The following is a 15711-nucleotide window of genomic DNA, read 5'->3' on the forward strand; positions in this document are numbered from 1 at the left end:
CGATGGAGGGAGGGGGTATGGAGGGAGTGTGGGGTGAGGCCTCGAAGGGGCAGGGCCTCAGGGCAGGGGGCGGGATAAAGGTGTTTGATTAGAAAGTTGGCAACCTTTGCTCATCCAAAGCTCCCTCCCTGTCCTCACACTCGCCATCTTGTTACATTTGATTGACTGATAAATTGAGGCAGACGTGATTCTCCAGGGATTTGTTTTTCCTCCCCTGCTCCCTCTCCTCATCACCCATCTACCACACACTGCACCAGGCCGTTCTTCAGCCATCATTGAGGGAAAGCTTGTGTGGAGAGGCGGTGCTCACGTTGATCGCTGTCTGGAAAGGGTTCCACCATCAAGGGCCCTGCACCAAAGGTCTGATCCAGCTCCTACCAAACGTAGTGGCAATGCTCGCATTGATTCAATGAGGAAAGACGGAGTCCCGAGTCAGTTCCCAAGAGTCCCCATCCTGGTCTCCATCAGCCAGCGTTTACCTGTTGGGCTCAGCTGGCTTGGTACATTGTGGATAGAGAGGAGGGCCATGCTGAAAGAGGATTTAAAGCTGTCAGAGGGCTTAAATATCAGGGCCGGGCCCTCGAAGCAGTTCAGGAACTGAAGGGAGCCAACGGAATGCGTTGGTCACCCTTGGTCAGAAGGTGGGGTGCTAGATGGAGTTTAACTGTGCAGTTATACCAGATACTTGTGTGACACACTGGCTTAGTGTGTGCGATCATGTATGTCTCCGCTAGCAGCTAGCCCTAGCAAGGCTAAGCGCCTAGTATGTATAGCTAGCTGATGGAGTTACTCCTTTACTCATGTGGCAGAGACCTGTGCCTTTGACACTAAAGACCTGAGACCATGGTGTCTATGTATAGGTGGCCTCTAAGTTTCCTGCTTATTGTTCAGTCAGGTTTCTCTTCTCCTTTAGCCTCTTTCAGGGAGCAAGCGTGCCATGGAGCACGTTTCTGCTCCACGTAGCCATCCTTAAATGCCTTTTTGTAGTGTATCCGGCCTGCCAGAGATGATAGATTTTGACTAGTTTGTCACATTGATCTAGATCCCCTTCTGGTGGCTGTGGGATTTTTTCTTTTTAAAATGACTCCTTGAAAACAATGCATGTGAAATGTAATCAATGTCTGTTACTAGTGGCGGAGGACAACACCAAGGAAAGCAGTTTAAACCCCTCATTATGTTCTTAGGAATTGAAAGCAGGTGCAAGGAAACTGCCCTTGTGATGCGAGCCAGGCGAGCAGATAACTGAACAAGAAAATGAAATAGGCAGCAGTTAGCCAGAGGGAGGGGAGAGGGAACAGCCTAAGCCTTTGGCCAACACCTGGTAGAGTTGGAAGGGAGATGGATCAGCCTTGGTGAAAGCCAGGAGCAGCAGTCAGAGGGAAGAGGGAACAACCTTGGCCAAGACCCACAGTAGCAGTCCAAAGGAGGGGTTGGACCCTTGGTCAAAGGCAGGTAGAGCAGGGGAAGGGAAGGTGGACCAGGTCAGTCCTGGGCAGGATGCACAGAGGTTAGCGCTAGCCTTGTTTGAGGCTGGCTAAGCAAAGGAGAAAGAAGGAACAGCCTTGGTGGCTCAGATCAGAGACTAAGGCTACGCCTACACTAGCACTTTTGTCAGTCAGGGGGTGTGAAAAAATACACCCTTGACCGACATACGTGTTACCGACAAAAACTCCAGTGTGGACAGCACTACGTCGGGGGGAGAGCGTCTCCTGCCAACATAGCTACCGCTGCTCGTTGGGGATGGTTTAATTATGCCATCAGGAAGGGTCTCCCCGGCTGGCATAGAGCGGCTACACAGTGTACACATAGACTAAAACAACACACACCAAAAGTCAACAGCTGAAAAAAGAAGCTGGCAGGAGAGAGAGAAGCATTAAAATACCTTGGTGTGCCCACCCCACACACACACTTCAAAGGGCCTTGACTGGCTTCTTTTGAGCCCAGCTGGTGATAACTAGATGCTGAACTTTGCCAGTGATTTACCTCTTTTTTTGCTGTCTCGATGGAATTGATTTGTTTCCTTTCCATCTGATCACAAGGCCTGGGAGCTTTGAAAGCTGGGGAGTGAAACCAAACAGTTTAAATAAACCACCCTTGGAAAATCAGCCATGTAAGAGATGGAAAAGACTCATCTAGGCCCCTCCTCCTTCCCCCAGCCAGTGCCTTACCCTAGGTTCTCCAGGGGATCGAACAGGAGCAGTTCGGTTTGTGAGCTGGATCCAGAGGTGCGGTTTGGAATTAACCGTGCTGGGCGGAGCTGGACCCAGCTGCTGGACCCAGCTGCTGGGGTTCGTTTAGACCGGCCACTTTTAAATGGCGGGGTGGGCTAGTGACCATCTAGGTTTTCTTTGGGATGCCTGTAGGGAAATGGATTCTCTCTCAATCTGTGGTGGGGAGAGAGACCCTCAGCTGGACTCTACCCAGTATGGCCGTCCCCGCCCCTTCCACTGCTTGCACGTCGAACTAGCTCATGGCCCCTCAGGAAGGGCTCCAGACCACAGGGGATCCACACGCACTGTTTGAGCCCCAACTGCAATAGGGAAATGTTGCCTCATCCCATCTGCACAGCACATGGCTGGATGCCCATCACACCTAGTAACCTGCCACCTCCATGGCCAGAGCAGGGCTGTGTTTCAGAGCTCCGGGTGATTGCACAGAGCTGGGGTTAGCTCAGGGGCCATCTCCCCAGCTGTCTTCTTTCCCAGGACCCATCTCGCCTGCATTCCACCCTGGAGATGGCAGTCGGGGGGGAGGGGGATCAATGCCTTGCCCAGGTTAGCCACTCAGCTTGTCATCTCCTCAGTCCCAGGGCCTTGTCTGAGGTGCCACACATGGCCAGGCCACTGCAGAATGGACAGAGAGGCGCCTCGGGTTGGTGCACTGTGCTGGGACTTGGAACTATCACGCGGTGGGGCAGGCACACGCTGGCCTCTCTGCTCTCTGTTCCTGCCTGCCCCCAACACTGCTGAACCCCACCACCTGCAAGAAGGTGAAAGGAAGAGAAAGTAAGATGGACTCCTGGGTAATAGTGGGCTGGAGCTGAGCTCTATACTCCCCTGAGGAGAGAGCAGCGGAACTGCATCTCAGTTTCCCCATCTGTAAAAGGGGGCTTATGCTACTGACCTATGTAAAGCGCTTTTGAGATCGCTGGGTGAAAAGCACCAGATGAGAGCTCGGTTTTATCAGTGAGTTGCACCAGGGAGGGGCAGAGCTGGTAGAAACCAAAAGGAAAAGGGCAATCCTCACAGGAGCCGGAGGAGCAAAGGGCCCGCTACAGAAAGTAACAGCAATGAAAGTGTTGCTAATGGAGGAGAAGTGATTGCTGAAGGGACAAGGAGCCACCATTTCCTGTAGCCCTCTCAGGGAGCTTCGACACTGCTGATCACTCAGCAGGCTCAGAATGGTAGCTCCTCTGCCCCACCCCACCGTTAAAAGGTGCAGTTAGCCCTTGTTGGGCTGTCACAGCTCCCAATGGGGCCTGAAGCACCGTTGTCAATGCTCACCACCTTATCCCCAGTCTCACAGAATGGCGTGCTCCAGGAATCCTGTGATTAGGGGAGATGCTGAGCTTTTTAAGGACGTTTCTAGCCCTGATGGCTGCAGAGAAAAGCTTGAGCAGGTGACCCAAGGGGCAGAAAGCAGGTACAAAGAAGTATTTATAAAAAAATCCTATGATTTTAAAGCCGGTTTTAGGATTTGTGAAAGCTGTGGGTAGGCTGTCCTGGTGAAGATGAGAGGGACAATGAACTGCAAGGCAGTGAAAGAGTTCACAGAGGGTCTCCTCAGTCCCTAGAAGCGGTGCTGACTCTGTGTCACTTCCAGGTTAGCATTAGGAAAGCACCCCCCTCTGCGGGCCCACACTGGCTTCAGATGCCTCCTGACCTCTGCCAGGTTCTCAGGTACCCCACACTCAGCACAGCAGTTCAGTGCCTCAGATGTTCCCAGGAAGATGCAGCACTGGCTGTCTCCAGGCCCCTCACTTCCCTGGAGCACCTCCAAAGTGGATGTGCTGTCTTGGACGAGGTGACTAGTGAGCAGGGTGGAAGCCCTCTGAGAGGTACACACGGGAATCAGACAGCCCACAGAGAGCACAGATACCTGCCAATGGAGGGAGCCAGTGAGCAGCTTCCAGTACTTCTAGGAGGCTGTGCTCTTCAGGAAAGTGAGGGAAGGCATCTCCACATGTGTTGCCTGAACAGACGAAGTAGTGAGACGTACAGCAAGGATAAGGGTGGCCTGGAGGATGTGGACGGGGGCCCAGGACTGGAATAACTGAGTACTTTGTGGTGCAGCGGCACAGCTGGGTGGGTACCTCCAGGACTGGAATAGCTGGGAGTGCTGCAAGTCTGGAGTGAGGGGCACGGCCCAGCCCCTTGTCGGCACAATGCCCTGTATAAGTCACTGCTGTCAGCCCCTCACTTCTCCGACACAGAAATTCACCCCAATCAGTGCAACAACCACCAGTCCCCCCCTTGTCTCAACCCCTATTTCCTTTGGACTCCCCCTGCTGCAGCGTGGCGGGCTGTGAAGGAGGGACAGCCCTGCTCTGCCATTCATCCTCGAATCAGAGCCATTCCCCTGGTGAAGAGGAGCAGACAGCAGGAGCCTTTATCTCTGCCAGGACCCATGTTCATTTTTTTAAGGGATTATTAACCTTGGGTTGGTCCCAGGACCTTCAAGAGCCTATTCCCTCCAGCTCCATGGCTCTTAGCTTTGGGATTCAGGGAGACCCTCTTTTCTTCAGGAACTTGCATTACTGAAGATCAGGGTTTCAGGGCAGGGGTGGGTGCAGAATAACCCTTTCTTGGCACTGACTTAAGACACCAAAGTAATAGGTGTGTTATAAATGTCTAGAGACAAGAGACAGAGGCAATTCCCCCATTCATTTAATCACTTTCCTGCAAGAGCCCCATGGATGGGGCCCACTTCTCTCCCTCCTGGCCCCGATACAGATCCTCACATGTGCCCCAGGCAATCAGTGGGTGGGGAAGGCAATGGGGTATGGTGGTTAGTGGGGGAGGAAGGACATGTCATTGTTAGAGCAGACGACTAGGAGCCACATTTCCTGGCTTCCATGCTCAGCTCATCACTGTCGTGAGTCAGAAGACGTGCTAAGGAACACAAGGTATTGCCAGTTCTGGATCCCTCCCCTCCCCCAGCCATGTAAAAACCCAGGCAAGTCACGTTATTTAGCAAAAATGTTTAATCTCTCCTTGATGCGCGTGTTTATTTACAAGTACTAAATCTGAAGAACATTAAAATAGGAAATAGCAGGATATTTACACGGTCGAAGGGTGTCGACCAGCCACACTGGCACAGTTGCTTCAAGTCTGAAACAATCACAACGTTTTCAGGACTCTGTATGTTACTATTAAAGTTCTCAGCCTTTTGCTGTTGGTTTCCCCCCCACTTTCTTAAAGGACAGCTAACTGTGCACTGTGGTTCCTTCAAAGAGAACACAGCTCTGCTTATATCCCCCAGAGCAAGGCCACTCCGCCCCCGTGAGCTGGCCAGCTGCTGAGCAGGGAGTGGGCTCATTCTCGACAGAAGGGTAGAGAGGGGCACTTCCATGGCTTGGCTGCATTTTAAATCTAAAACTGAACCGAACGGAAGTGTGTGAATAGTGTCCCAAATCAGAAGATAACCGAGATGGCAACAGCCACATGGTCATTTCCACCCTTGGCCAATGCAGCATTGATCCCTATGGTCTATTCTCCGACACCAGCATCAGGCAAAGCAGGATCCACCCAAAGTCCAAGGGCTCAGGCTTCCGGGCTGAGAGAAGATGAGGAGGCATGGGCTCTGGCAAGCATTTCCCTCCCTGTTTTCATTCCCAGCAGGATGTTTTGGAAGAACCTACACAGTCAAAGCCTGCAGAGGTCTCCACTTTGCTGCCCCCGTCCCATTCCCATGGTTCCTGTTTGAATAGCACGGTGAAGATCCCAGTTCTGGGGGCAAGAGGGGGGCTCTGAAGCACCAGGCAGAAGTCTGAGCACGATCAAGCACCCTGGGCGTTAGATGTGAAAGGCTAAAAGTAGCACCTGACAACTTAGCAAAAGTGGAGAGTATTAAAAAAAAAAGGTCCCTTTCTTAAGAATCTCTCAAGTCATGGAGACGCTGTCTGACCTCACCGACAGCTGGGCCTGGCAGCGATGGGACCACTGTCTCCAAGGTGGGAATGGGCTGGGATGGGTCTTTGGTGGAAGAAACTGATAAACTTCCAAAGCACCTGCCAGAAATGCCACGCCAAGATGAGTGGGGGGAAAGGGGAAGAGAAGGCGGCTGCCCTGCCCTGGGAGCTGCGTCTATTCCCGGGACCAGAGTTAATGCCCTTACAGGGAATCCTGGGCTCCATTATCACCATCAGAGGGGCTCATGCCAGCTCAGGCAGATGTGGTGCTCATGTCAGTCAAGCTATAAAAATACCAATATCCTGTTACACACCAGCGTGGACTTGCGCTCACTTCTTTCCTGCTATTTAAAACAGCGGCCCGGGTCTCCCTTCCTTCTCAACTGGCTCCTCCTGCCTGATTCATTGAGGCCAATGATTAGGGCTGGTGACCTCACAATTTGTCAGCACAAGGGTGGGGGGGCGGGGTGATGAATGACTCAGGCAGACTGATTGGAAAGGAGAAATGCAGGTAGGAGCTGGGTCCCTACAGCAATGAAGGGAGGAGGTCACACAGGAGCTCGCTCCCAATGGCTGGAAGGTCAGGTAGACATGCAGGCAGGCTGAACTGCACTCTCCTGATCTGAACTGAGTCCCTCTCTAGCTGAGATAGGCTTGCATCTCAACTTTGGATGCAGATCTGAATCGAGATTTCACTGTTCCCCTCATCCCCGTCTCTAGCATAGCTAAACCAAAACCTATGTCCAGAATGCCTTTGGGCTCACACCCATATATACCTTCTACCTCATTAAAAACCATGTGCAGTGTAATTACAGCCTAGAAACTGTCTACATTAAAATCGTCTTGAGGATCTAAAAACAACTGGTTACTGATTCAAGTCATTCTTGGGCTAAAGATAATAAAGCAGCCTCACCACAGAAATGCCCTTCCCACTAATCTGGATTATTACGGCCAGGATACCACGGTGATGTGTGTAAATTCCTAGCCAGGTTGGTGGCACTGGCCTTGAACATGTTTCAACCAGTGCTACACAGCAAGAAGGAGAAACGGGAAAAACTTTAGATCAACGTGCCCTCGTCTCTCTTAAAAAACACTGATTTCAATGAAGCTCTGCCCATTTACATCAGCTGAGGATCTGGCTTTCATTTTCTAAAGTAGCCACAAAGCAATTTTTCATGGCCCACAGCCCAGTTTCACTTGAGGATTCCTTCCCTCTTGCAACTGCTGAAGGAGATCCCAAGAGAGCAAGCGAAACAGATGTTGCCTCTTTCGGGGGCCCGCTGGCACACAGCTGTCCTTTAAGGGTCTTTGAGTACCATTTTGAGAAGTAAACCGTTGAAGTCAAATTAATTTTTGTCTTTGATGAGAAAGTGACAAATTAATTCCAAAATGTAAAAGAAAAGGTCTAAACGAACCTCTAGTATTCAACACTTGCAGTTTTTTGTTTTTGTTCCTTAAAAAGTTCAACTCAGACTAAAATCTAGCACAGTCATGCAACAGCCCACAGGTCCCACAACTCCGGAGATGGCTCAGGTTGGGTTGGGTATTTATTTTATCTTTTTTTTTTATTTTTTGTTTTTGTTTTTGTTTTTTGTTGTTTTATTTTTTTAAATCATCTTCTCCTTCTCTTCTTCTTTAATTCAAAAAACAAAATTACAACGTAATTAGAGATGTGCAGGCTTCAAAAGATTGTTCTGCTTGGTGAGAAATGCTTGGAAATTTCTTCCAGATCATTTGGTATTTTCCACTGGCTGTGTAAATCCATTTAATATTTAATATTGGTTTGTTTCTCCTTCAGTTAACTATACAGCACCCCACTGGGGCACAAGAATTAGATTGTAACCACATATATATATATATATATATACACACACTATTTTTTTAATTAAAAACTTCATTATTTTCCCCCCTCCGCCCCTTATTTGCAATCTAAGGAAATGGACAGAAACCGAGCCGGTGTTTTTTAAATTTTCAGTAGCCCACCTCTGGCATGGTGTGGGCCCCTCCTTGGCCCAGGCAGCAATGTAGATTCGCAGTACTGTATGCAAAAGAAAACTGTAAGTTTATAGAAGGTTTTGGTCACCTGCTCTGAGTCTGGGCAGCGGCTCGGCACCTTTGTTTCTTTAAATAATAAAGCCATGAGGATCTGACATGCCAAGCAGAGGCTTCCAAAGGAGATGGATCCCTGGGTTTCCAGTGAAATGAGAGAATGCAACAATCACCCAAAAAGACAGAGCAGGGGGCGGGGGAGAGCGAGAGGGGAAGAAAGAGTAAGGAGAGGGGAAAGAGAGGTACATTCTGGGCAGAAACCCGGTGAGATCCCAGCCTGGGTTTGGTTTCCTGGGGTCTAGGGAGCAGGCCAAGTCAGAATGCTTTGTCTCCTCACCTAGCTCTCAGTGGGCTAATGAAAGCTAAAAGGAGAATTCTCAGGTGCTTTGTGAAACACTCGTTCCACAAGGAGGGGGCTGGAAATCAGCCCTGTGGAATTCCAGGGCCCTTTCCAACCATGGCTGAGTGATGCCACGCGAGGGCTCTGGTAGGACATACAGGCACTGGGTGGTTGTATGTGTACACACACAGCGGAGGTATGAGCTATGTGTAGCACCACCAAAATACAGTGCAACATGGCAGCCACAGCAGAAACCCCCCAATCCCTCCTACCCTCCCTTTCACGCTGTCTCCTGATGATCTATCAGAGGGTTTTCTATTGCGTCCTTCACCCTAGTATCTGAGCATATAACTATCTGGATAACTAGCATCACCACTGTGTGAGCTGTGCACAGACACGCCACGCACACACTCTTGCTCCTGGGGCTTGGGAACGGCAGGGTGAGTGGTGCCTGCCCCCTGTTTTGTTAAATCAGCGCATGGCAAGCTCATCGAACGGCTTAGTTTACAGAATCCTCTCCAACCTTTTGTGCCAACAGCTCCTGACAGCGAACACAGTAGCAGCAGGAATCTGAGACAGCCTAGTACGCGGGGAATTCAGATCTGGAGAGCTACGGCAATCACCACTCAGGGTTTGCCCTCTTAGCCTGTAACCAACCACACACAAGGCTGGACCTTTTCTTTTTCTGCTTTCCTTCCATCCGAGGTTACGGCCCGTACATCCCTCTGCCCCAGGTGGCTGCTCCGGAACCAGTGCAGCTACTGAGAAAAGCCTTATATGGCATCACTGGTCTCTGAAAGATTTCTGCAGAGAAATAAGGATCTAAACCATTTCCCCGGGTGACCCGGGCCCTTCCCTTACCTCAGCACAAAAAGAGGACCGAGAAAAACGGTCAAAATTCCAGGGCCGCCCCCATGCCCCACATCCTCTTCCCCTTTCCTGGGATTGGTTAAGCCTAACCTGAAACAAATCCACTGATGTAACTCCAGACAAAAAAGCTTGTAATGGGACTGTTAGGCGGCAGTGGGTTAAGACTTAGTTACAGCAGAGTGGCAGGCAGACAGCTCCCCGCACCTCACACCTAGCTCCTTGCTTAAAAAAAGGGTATGTTGGACTACTGTCTCCAACTGCTTTAAATGTGGGAGCCTGCTTGGTAGTGCTGGGAGAACCCTGGGATTGTAGAGGTTTCGGAGCCCGGCTGGACTGTGAGCCAGCTGCCATCAGTGACTTCATTAAGGCTGCTTTAAAGGACACCAAGAGCTGCAAATGTGCTGAGATGCTCAGCACCTCAGGCCGTTGGGGGCGTCAGAAGGAAGGGAGGCAAAGCCGGGCAGGATGCCAAAGCCCCATGCTGACACTCCCTTCCTGCTATCCCTGTTTGGTTCTGAAAGCCCTTTGCTCCTAATACACTTGGACGTAGCGCAAGCTCTCGAGCTTCCAGAACATCAACCTCCCCACTACAGTCATCTACCTGCACTTGGGAGTCATGGAGATGCCCATTTGAAAGGTCTGTTTTCAACGGCTTCCCAGCCTGAAAGGTCCCTGAGGGCTTCTCCATGGCCCAGACACCCCTCACAGCACCAGGGAATGCTGCCGGGAAACTCCCCTTTCACAAGAGAGGATGGAGCACAAGCTCTGGCTATAAAGAGCTCAACGATTCTCCTCCTTCATCTGCTTGTCCTGCCCCACACAGAAATAGCAACATGCAAATAAAAACAAGGATGAAGTCGACACCACGCCACGCCACTCCCCCGCCACGATTCACAGCATCGGCCGATCCCTGGGAAAAGGCCCCTTAGATCGTCTCCCCTCTCTGTTCTTCCTCCTCTTGGATTGTGACCTTCGGACACCACTTAAGCAGCATGTAAATTAGAGCTGATTCAGCTAACAAAACATCCTGTTTTGCTTTCTGCACTAAACAACATTCAAATCAAACATGGCACAGGACAAATTTTCTGAACTACCGCAAGGTTATGGGACTTGTCTCCCACTCCCCGCCCACCCCCACCCTTCTCCTTCCAGAATTGGTCCTTTGAGTGATTTTTTTAACCCCCCCTTTTTTTGTTTGTTTGTTGCAAAATTTAGAACCTCCCTTCCCCTCCCCCTTTGTGTTATACTTTGTTTTAATTAAAAATTTTTTTGTTTCTCTCTTGTAAATTGTGCAAATATAGCAGTTAACACTAATGGCAGAAGGCCAGAGAGCTGGGGTGGGGAGGGGAGAGAGCGAGAGAGAGAGCGAGAGAAGGGATATGGGCGGAGAGCTGGGAGGCAGGTGGGGAGGAAGGGGGAGCGAGTCAAGTACAGAAAAAAGAAAAGCCCCGCCCACCCTCCCTGCGCTAAAAATAACAACATCAGACATGTTGCCCTAGAAGTTAGTGCAGTCCCGACCCTCCAGCCTCCATCACCAGATCGGGGACATGCCCCCAGGCGAAGCAGCTGTGCTGGGTGCGCTGCAAGCTCCCTGCAGTTCTTCTCGGCTCCTTTGCACTCCTGCCCACACCGTCCCTTTTGCAAGGTCTCTGGATAGGTCTGATTGGATTGGGTGTGATACGGTGGTAGGTTTCCTGGTTCGTTTGTGTTAAGAGTTTCGAGACGCGGCGGGCTCCGCGTGTCCATTTGGCTCTGGACCCAAAGTACTCTGCTGCTGCCGCTTGCTGGCCTCTCTCTTGTGGTATCCACTGCTGGAAAGCTGTCCGGGCTGCCTCGGCCTTTTCAGCTGCTTAGAGCCATTGTGTCAATTGCCTGCTCCAGTTTACTCCTCAGCCGTTGCCTTCGGGCCTGTTCATCCTTCTCTAAAGCAGCTAAAATCTGGCAGGGGAGAAAAGAGAGGGGAAAGGGTGAGAAAAGGTGGTACTGTTACCTGCAACCTAGAAAGAGAAGATGGGAAAGGAATGCAGGTCCACCAGTGCCACCACGGCTTCCAGGAGGGAGTTGTCAGCCCTCACTAACAGGCAAGGTAAAACACACTGCTGCGTTCATTGCGAGCACCGCCTCACTAGGAAGATAGGGCTAATGATGGGAATTCAGAGAAAAGCAACAAAATCTGATCAGAGGTGGGAGAGACTGATCTAGGGGGAGTTATTAAAATAGCTAAATATGGGCTAAGCCAGTGGTTCTCCAGCAGGGGTACGCAGCGGTCGTCCAGATGGTACATCAACTCATCTAGATATTTGCCTAGTTTTACAACAGGCTACATGAAAAGCACTAGTGAAGTCAGTGCAAACTAAAATTTCATACCGACAATGACTCGTTTATACTGCTCTATCTACTATATCAGGGGTTCTCAACCTGGGGGGGGGTCACAATTTATTGTATAATTGTATGGTAAAAATGAGAAAGTAAGCCATGTGACAGTAATAGCGTGGCTGTGACACTTCTGTATTTTATGTCCGATTTTGTAAGCAAGTAGTTTTTAAGTGAGGTGACACTTGGGGTACACAGGACAAATCAGCCTCCTGAAAGGGGTACAGAAGTCTGGAAAGATTGAGAACCACTAGGCTAAGCGACCGCTAAGGGGAAAAGCATATGAAAAAAGCATGGGGGGGATGGGAGGGTCTAAAGCCCGAGGATGGAGAGAAATGATTTAGCATGAGCTTATGACTAGGAGGAAATCAAGACTGAATTTTCCTTTTTTTTTCAACATCAGGAAGAATTTCCGGAGAGTAAGATCCATCCTCCTGTGAAATAGCCTTCTAAGGGATGTGCTGGAAGCCCAGTCCAAGGGGATATGTCAGACTAGACTTCACAAAGCACTAAAAAATGTCAGTAGGGACCAATTCCAGCTTTCGTCACATACCAAGGGCCATGAGGTGGTAACAACTCTGACCAAGATTTTCAAAAGTAACTAGCTATTGTGGGTGCCTTAATTTGGGGATGCCCAGTTTAGGGCACCTTAGAAAGACCTGATTTTCAGAGAGCAGATGCACAGCGCATTTTGAAAATCAGGTCCCTTTAAGGTGTCTCAATCAGACATCTACAATCTCTAGTCATGTCTGAAAATCTTGCCTTTTCCATGTGTCTATTTAAATCCCTGGATTTTGGCTGATGTATTTGATTTTATTAATAAGGAGCTAGGGATAACATTGTTGAGTTGGTGGTTGATTAGAAGACACGCTAGCCAACACAGACATCACTGATCTGTCTGTCTAGGGGATTGTTTTATTTAACTTCCCAATTTGATCAAATGAATAGAGCGTCTGTCTGTATGCAGCTGCCACAGAACAGAATTCCCAGCTATGCAATGAGGGGCCCCAAAAGGCTCGGGGCCAGCTTCAATGACGCCATGTGAACCCAGAGCAACTCAGCTGAAGACATGGAGTAGCTCTGGATTTTCAGCAGTGTAGCCAAGATCAGGATCTGGCCTTAGGGTACCTCTACACCACAGACACTACACTGGCCTAGCAACGCCGGCATAGCTCCACAGTACTGACAGAAGGAGTTTTGCTGTCACCATAGGAACACCTCCCCAATGAAGTTAGCCATGTTGATGGAAGCCCTCTTCCATTGACACGGTTGTGTCTACTCTGCGGTTTTTGCTGATATAGGTGCGTTGGTCAGGGGTGTGGTTTATGCCAATGTCACTTTTCAGCGTAGACCAAGCCATCGAGTGCTCGTCTTAGTGTGAGACTGGTCAGCATTGACGCAGGCTGGCTCAGCCAGTGGGTCAGCTGAAGCAGTCTGACTGAGAACTAGTTCAGACAGTCACCCAAATCTCAAAGGGAACCAGTACCAAGCCCTGTATTGGTATTATTTGTGCTGCAGTAGCTGCTGGATGCCACAGTCAGGATCAGGGACCTGATGTGCTGCGCACAGTACAAACACGTGGGAAGACACAGGGCCCGGCCCTGAAGAGCTTACAGTCTAACCTGGGAGCAAAAGTGACAGCTGGCAGCATAGGCAATGCCTCATCTGTCTCCCAGTGTTCTGCACAGGCCTCAGGAAAGGTGCAAACAAAAGTTACAGGAGACAAGGAAACAGCCCCGAGGAAACAGCAGCACAGGGTGGGGTTTGCCCCACCACCTTCAGCTTCAATAACCTTCAGGTAATATTTCACCGCCTTTATTTCTCAGGGCATAGCTGCCTCTGCATGTGTGGGACTCAGCCAGGACAGGAGACAGGACTGTCCTAACAAGGCTATTGTTCTGCTGGTATTTCCAGGCTCCATTAGCTAAGAAACACTGGAAACCTTTCAAAAGAGCCTGCTCTCCAAATGCTGACCCAGCAGCTTCTGAGGGTGCACGGAGCAGCCACGTAGCTGGGTGCTTCTCCAAACTCACAGGCCTTTCATGGCTTCTCAGCAGCAAGCCCCCTGGCTAGAGTTTGTCTAACTGCGTTTCCGCCAATGACAACTCTGCTGAGGAGTGGAGATGAGGCACTTGGCACTGTGGGAGCGACGCAGGCAGACATTCAGGCACGCGGCCTCAGCAACCTCTGCCTCAGTCAATGGGAAGCCACACTGCTATGCAGGAGAAGTGCTCGCAACATTGCAAACATAGACAACGGGATTTCTCCATTGGAATCTCATTTCGCTAAACAAACTCGTCTTTTGGTGACAGATCAGAGGATGGGAGGAGCACATTTCTCTGGTATTTACATGAACTGGGACATTACTAAAGGCACAGGGAGAGGCTGGGGGGCTGAAGGCAAGAGTCAGCATGGCGAGGGAGGGGTAATGGACACATAAAAGAGGGGTAATTGCTCGTCTACCCATCACCCAGGAGTCTGAAGCGCTGAGTCCAGCTAGCTAACATTGTGCCACCAGACACAGAACAGTGGATTTAAAAACAAACCTGACAGAAATCCTGTCTCCCCAGGTAAGTTTGTCAGGAGACCAAATTTTTTGCAATTAAATGTCAAGGCATCCGTCAAAGGGGATTTGATTAACCATTTCATTGGCTGCATAATTGGAAACAAACTGTTGTATAATTAACAGACTTACTAGGAGGCAGGCAAAAGTCCATCACAAACCCTACAGGTAACTCCTTAATAGGGAAATCAGCTCTTTTTGATTAAAAGTCGCTGCAGCGCCCTGCAGCTTTCCAGCACTGAGCACACAGGACGTGCTGTGGGGAATATGCAGCGCTGGATGCTGGGAGACTCAGGGTCTCAGCGTGCATCTCAGTGCAGTGCAGGTGATTCCAGTCAGTCTGGCCTAGTAGCCAGCCCTGGGCTATAGCTGACTTCAGATAAGGATGAAATTACCCCTCCTGCAGTGCACCTAACCAAGCGCTCAATCCAGCAAGATGCTGAATACTTGACTTCGGTGTGAATTGGGGGTGTTCAGTACCTGTGAGGATCAGACCCTGGCTGAGATACTATAGCATGAGGAGAAAAATTCATCCCCGAGATTCACTTACGTCCTGAGGGGATGCAGCCACAAAAGATACCGAGAGTCATGAAAGGCTCCTCCAGCGCTCTTCCAAATCTTGCCATGGTTCTTGGCTGCCCATTAATTTGGTTTAGTGACCTTTTGTTCCCAGATTATGGGACGGGGCCTCCTGGGTTTTCACTGTACTCTTTGGAATTTTTGTCCTTAGGAGGACATCCGACCTACCTAACATCCAAAACCAGAGCTGAAAGCATGCGGCACAAAGTGGGCATTTGTGGAGGGGATGTAACTTTCTGACTATTTCCATCCTGATTCAAACTCTGGGATTGTTCATCCCATCAAGTCAAATCTTGAAGCTGGACTTTAGAAAGGGCTGCTTAGTTTCATGGCCACCAAGAGCAACATTTGTAGTTCTGCTCCACAAGAGTACCAGCTGATCACTTGTGACACTCAGGAAGAAATCTCCCCTATGTGCATGTCACAATTAGCCAAGTACACTACAAGGGTTTTATTTGCTTTCCTCTGAAGCATCAGCTATAGGCCAAACCTGGAGGCAGAATAGAAGCCTTGATGGGCTCATAGTCATATCCAGTTGCATACTCTATAATCTCAATATACACGTCCCTTCTATTAACCAGACCAGCCTCTAGATGGCACCAACGCACCTTATACCCAACCACCCCTAAATATTCATCTGGCAGTCAAAAAACACATTTCTTAAAGGCATCTGAATCAGAATTGGACAGGATCAGACAGAGAATATGAATCTGAGTCTAGTCCCCTGTACCCACCTCACCGCTGCCTCTCCTGATAAGAGAACAGTTTATCATTGAAGTCTGAGAGTGCTGAAAGATTCACAACCTG

At 49.8% G+C, this 15711-nt stretch overlaps 1 protein-coding gene across 3 annotated transcripts in view; it reads right to left on the reverse strand.

The window, feature by feature from the left end:
• Positions 1 to 5191: 5191 nt before the first annotated feature.
• The window catches only part of PLXNA1 (plexin A1), a 324181-nt gene continuing 313661 nt past the window's right edge, over positions 5192 to 15711 (reverse strand). For all 3 annotated transcript variants that reach the window (XM_054034036.1, XM_054034037.1, XM_054034035.1), the window contains exon 32: positions 5192 to 11327. In XM_054034036.1, coding sequence (XP_053890011.1) covers positions 11232 to 11327 — 96 coding nt within the window. In that variant the 3' untranslated portion in view covers positions 5192 to 11231. The remainder of the gene's footprint in view (positions 11328 to 15711) is intronic.

This window comes from Malaclemys terrapin, chromosome 7, assembly GCF_027887155.1.
Source record: "Malaclemys terrapin pileata isolate rMalTer1 chromosome 7, rMalTer1.hap1, whole genome shotgun sequence".
In the NCBI taxonomy this organism is placed as follows: Eukaryota; Metazoa; Chordata; order Testudines; family Emydidae; genus Malaclemys; species Malaclemys terrapin.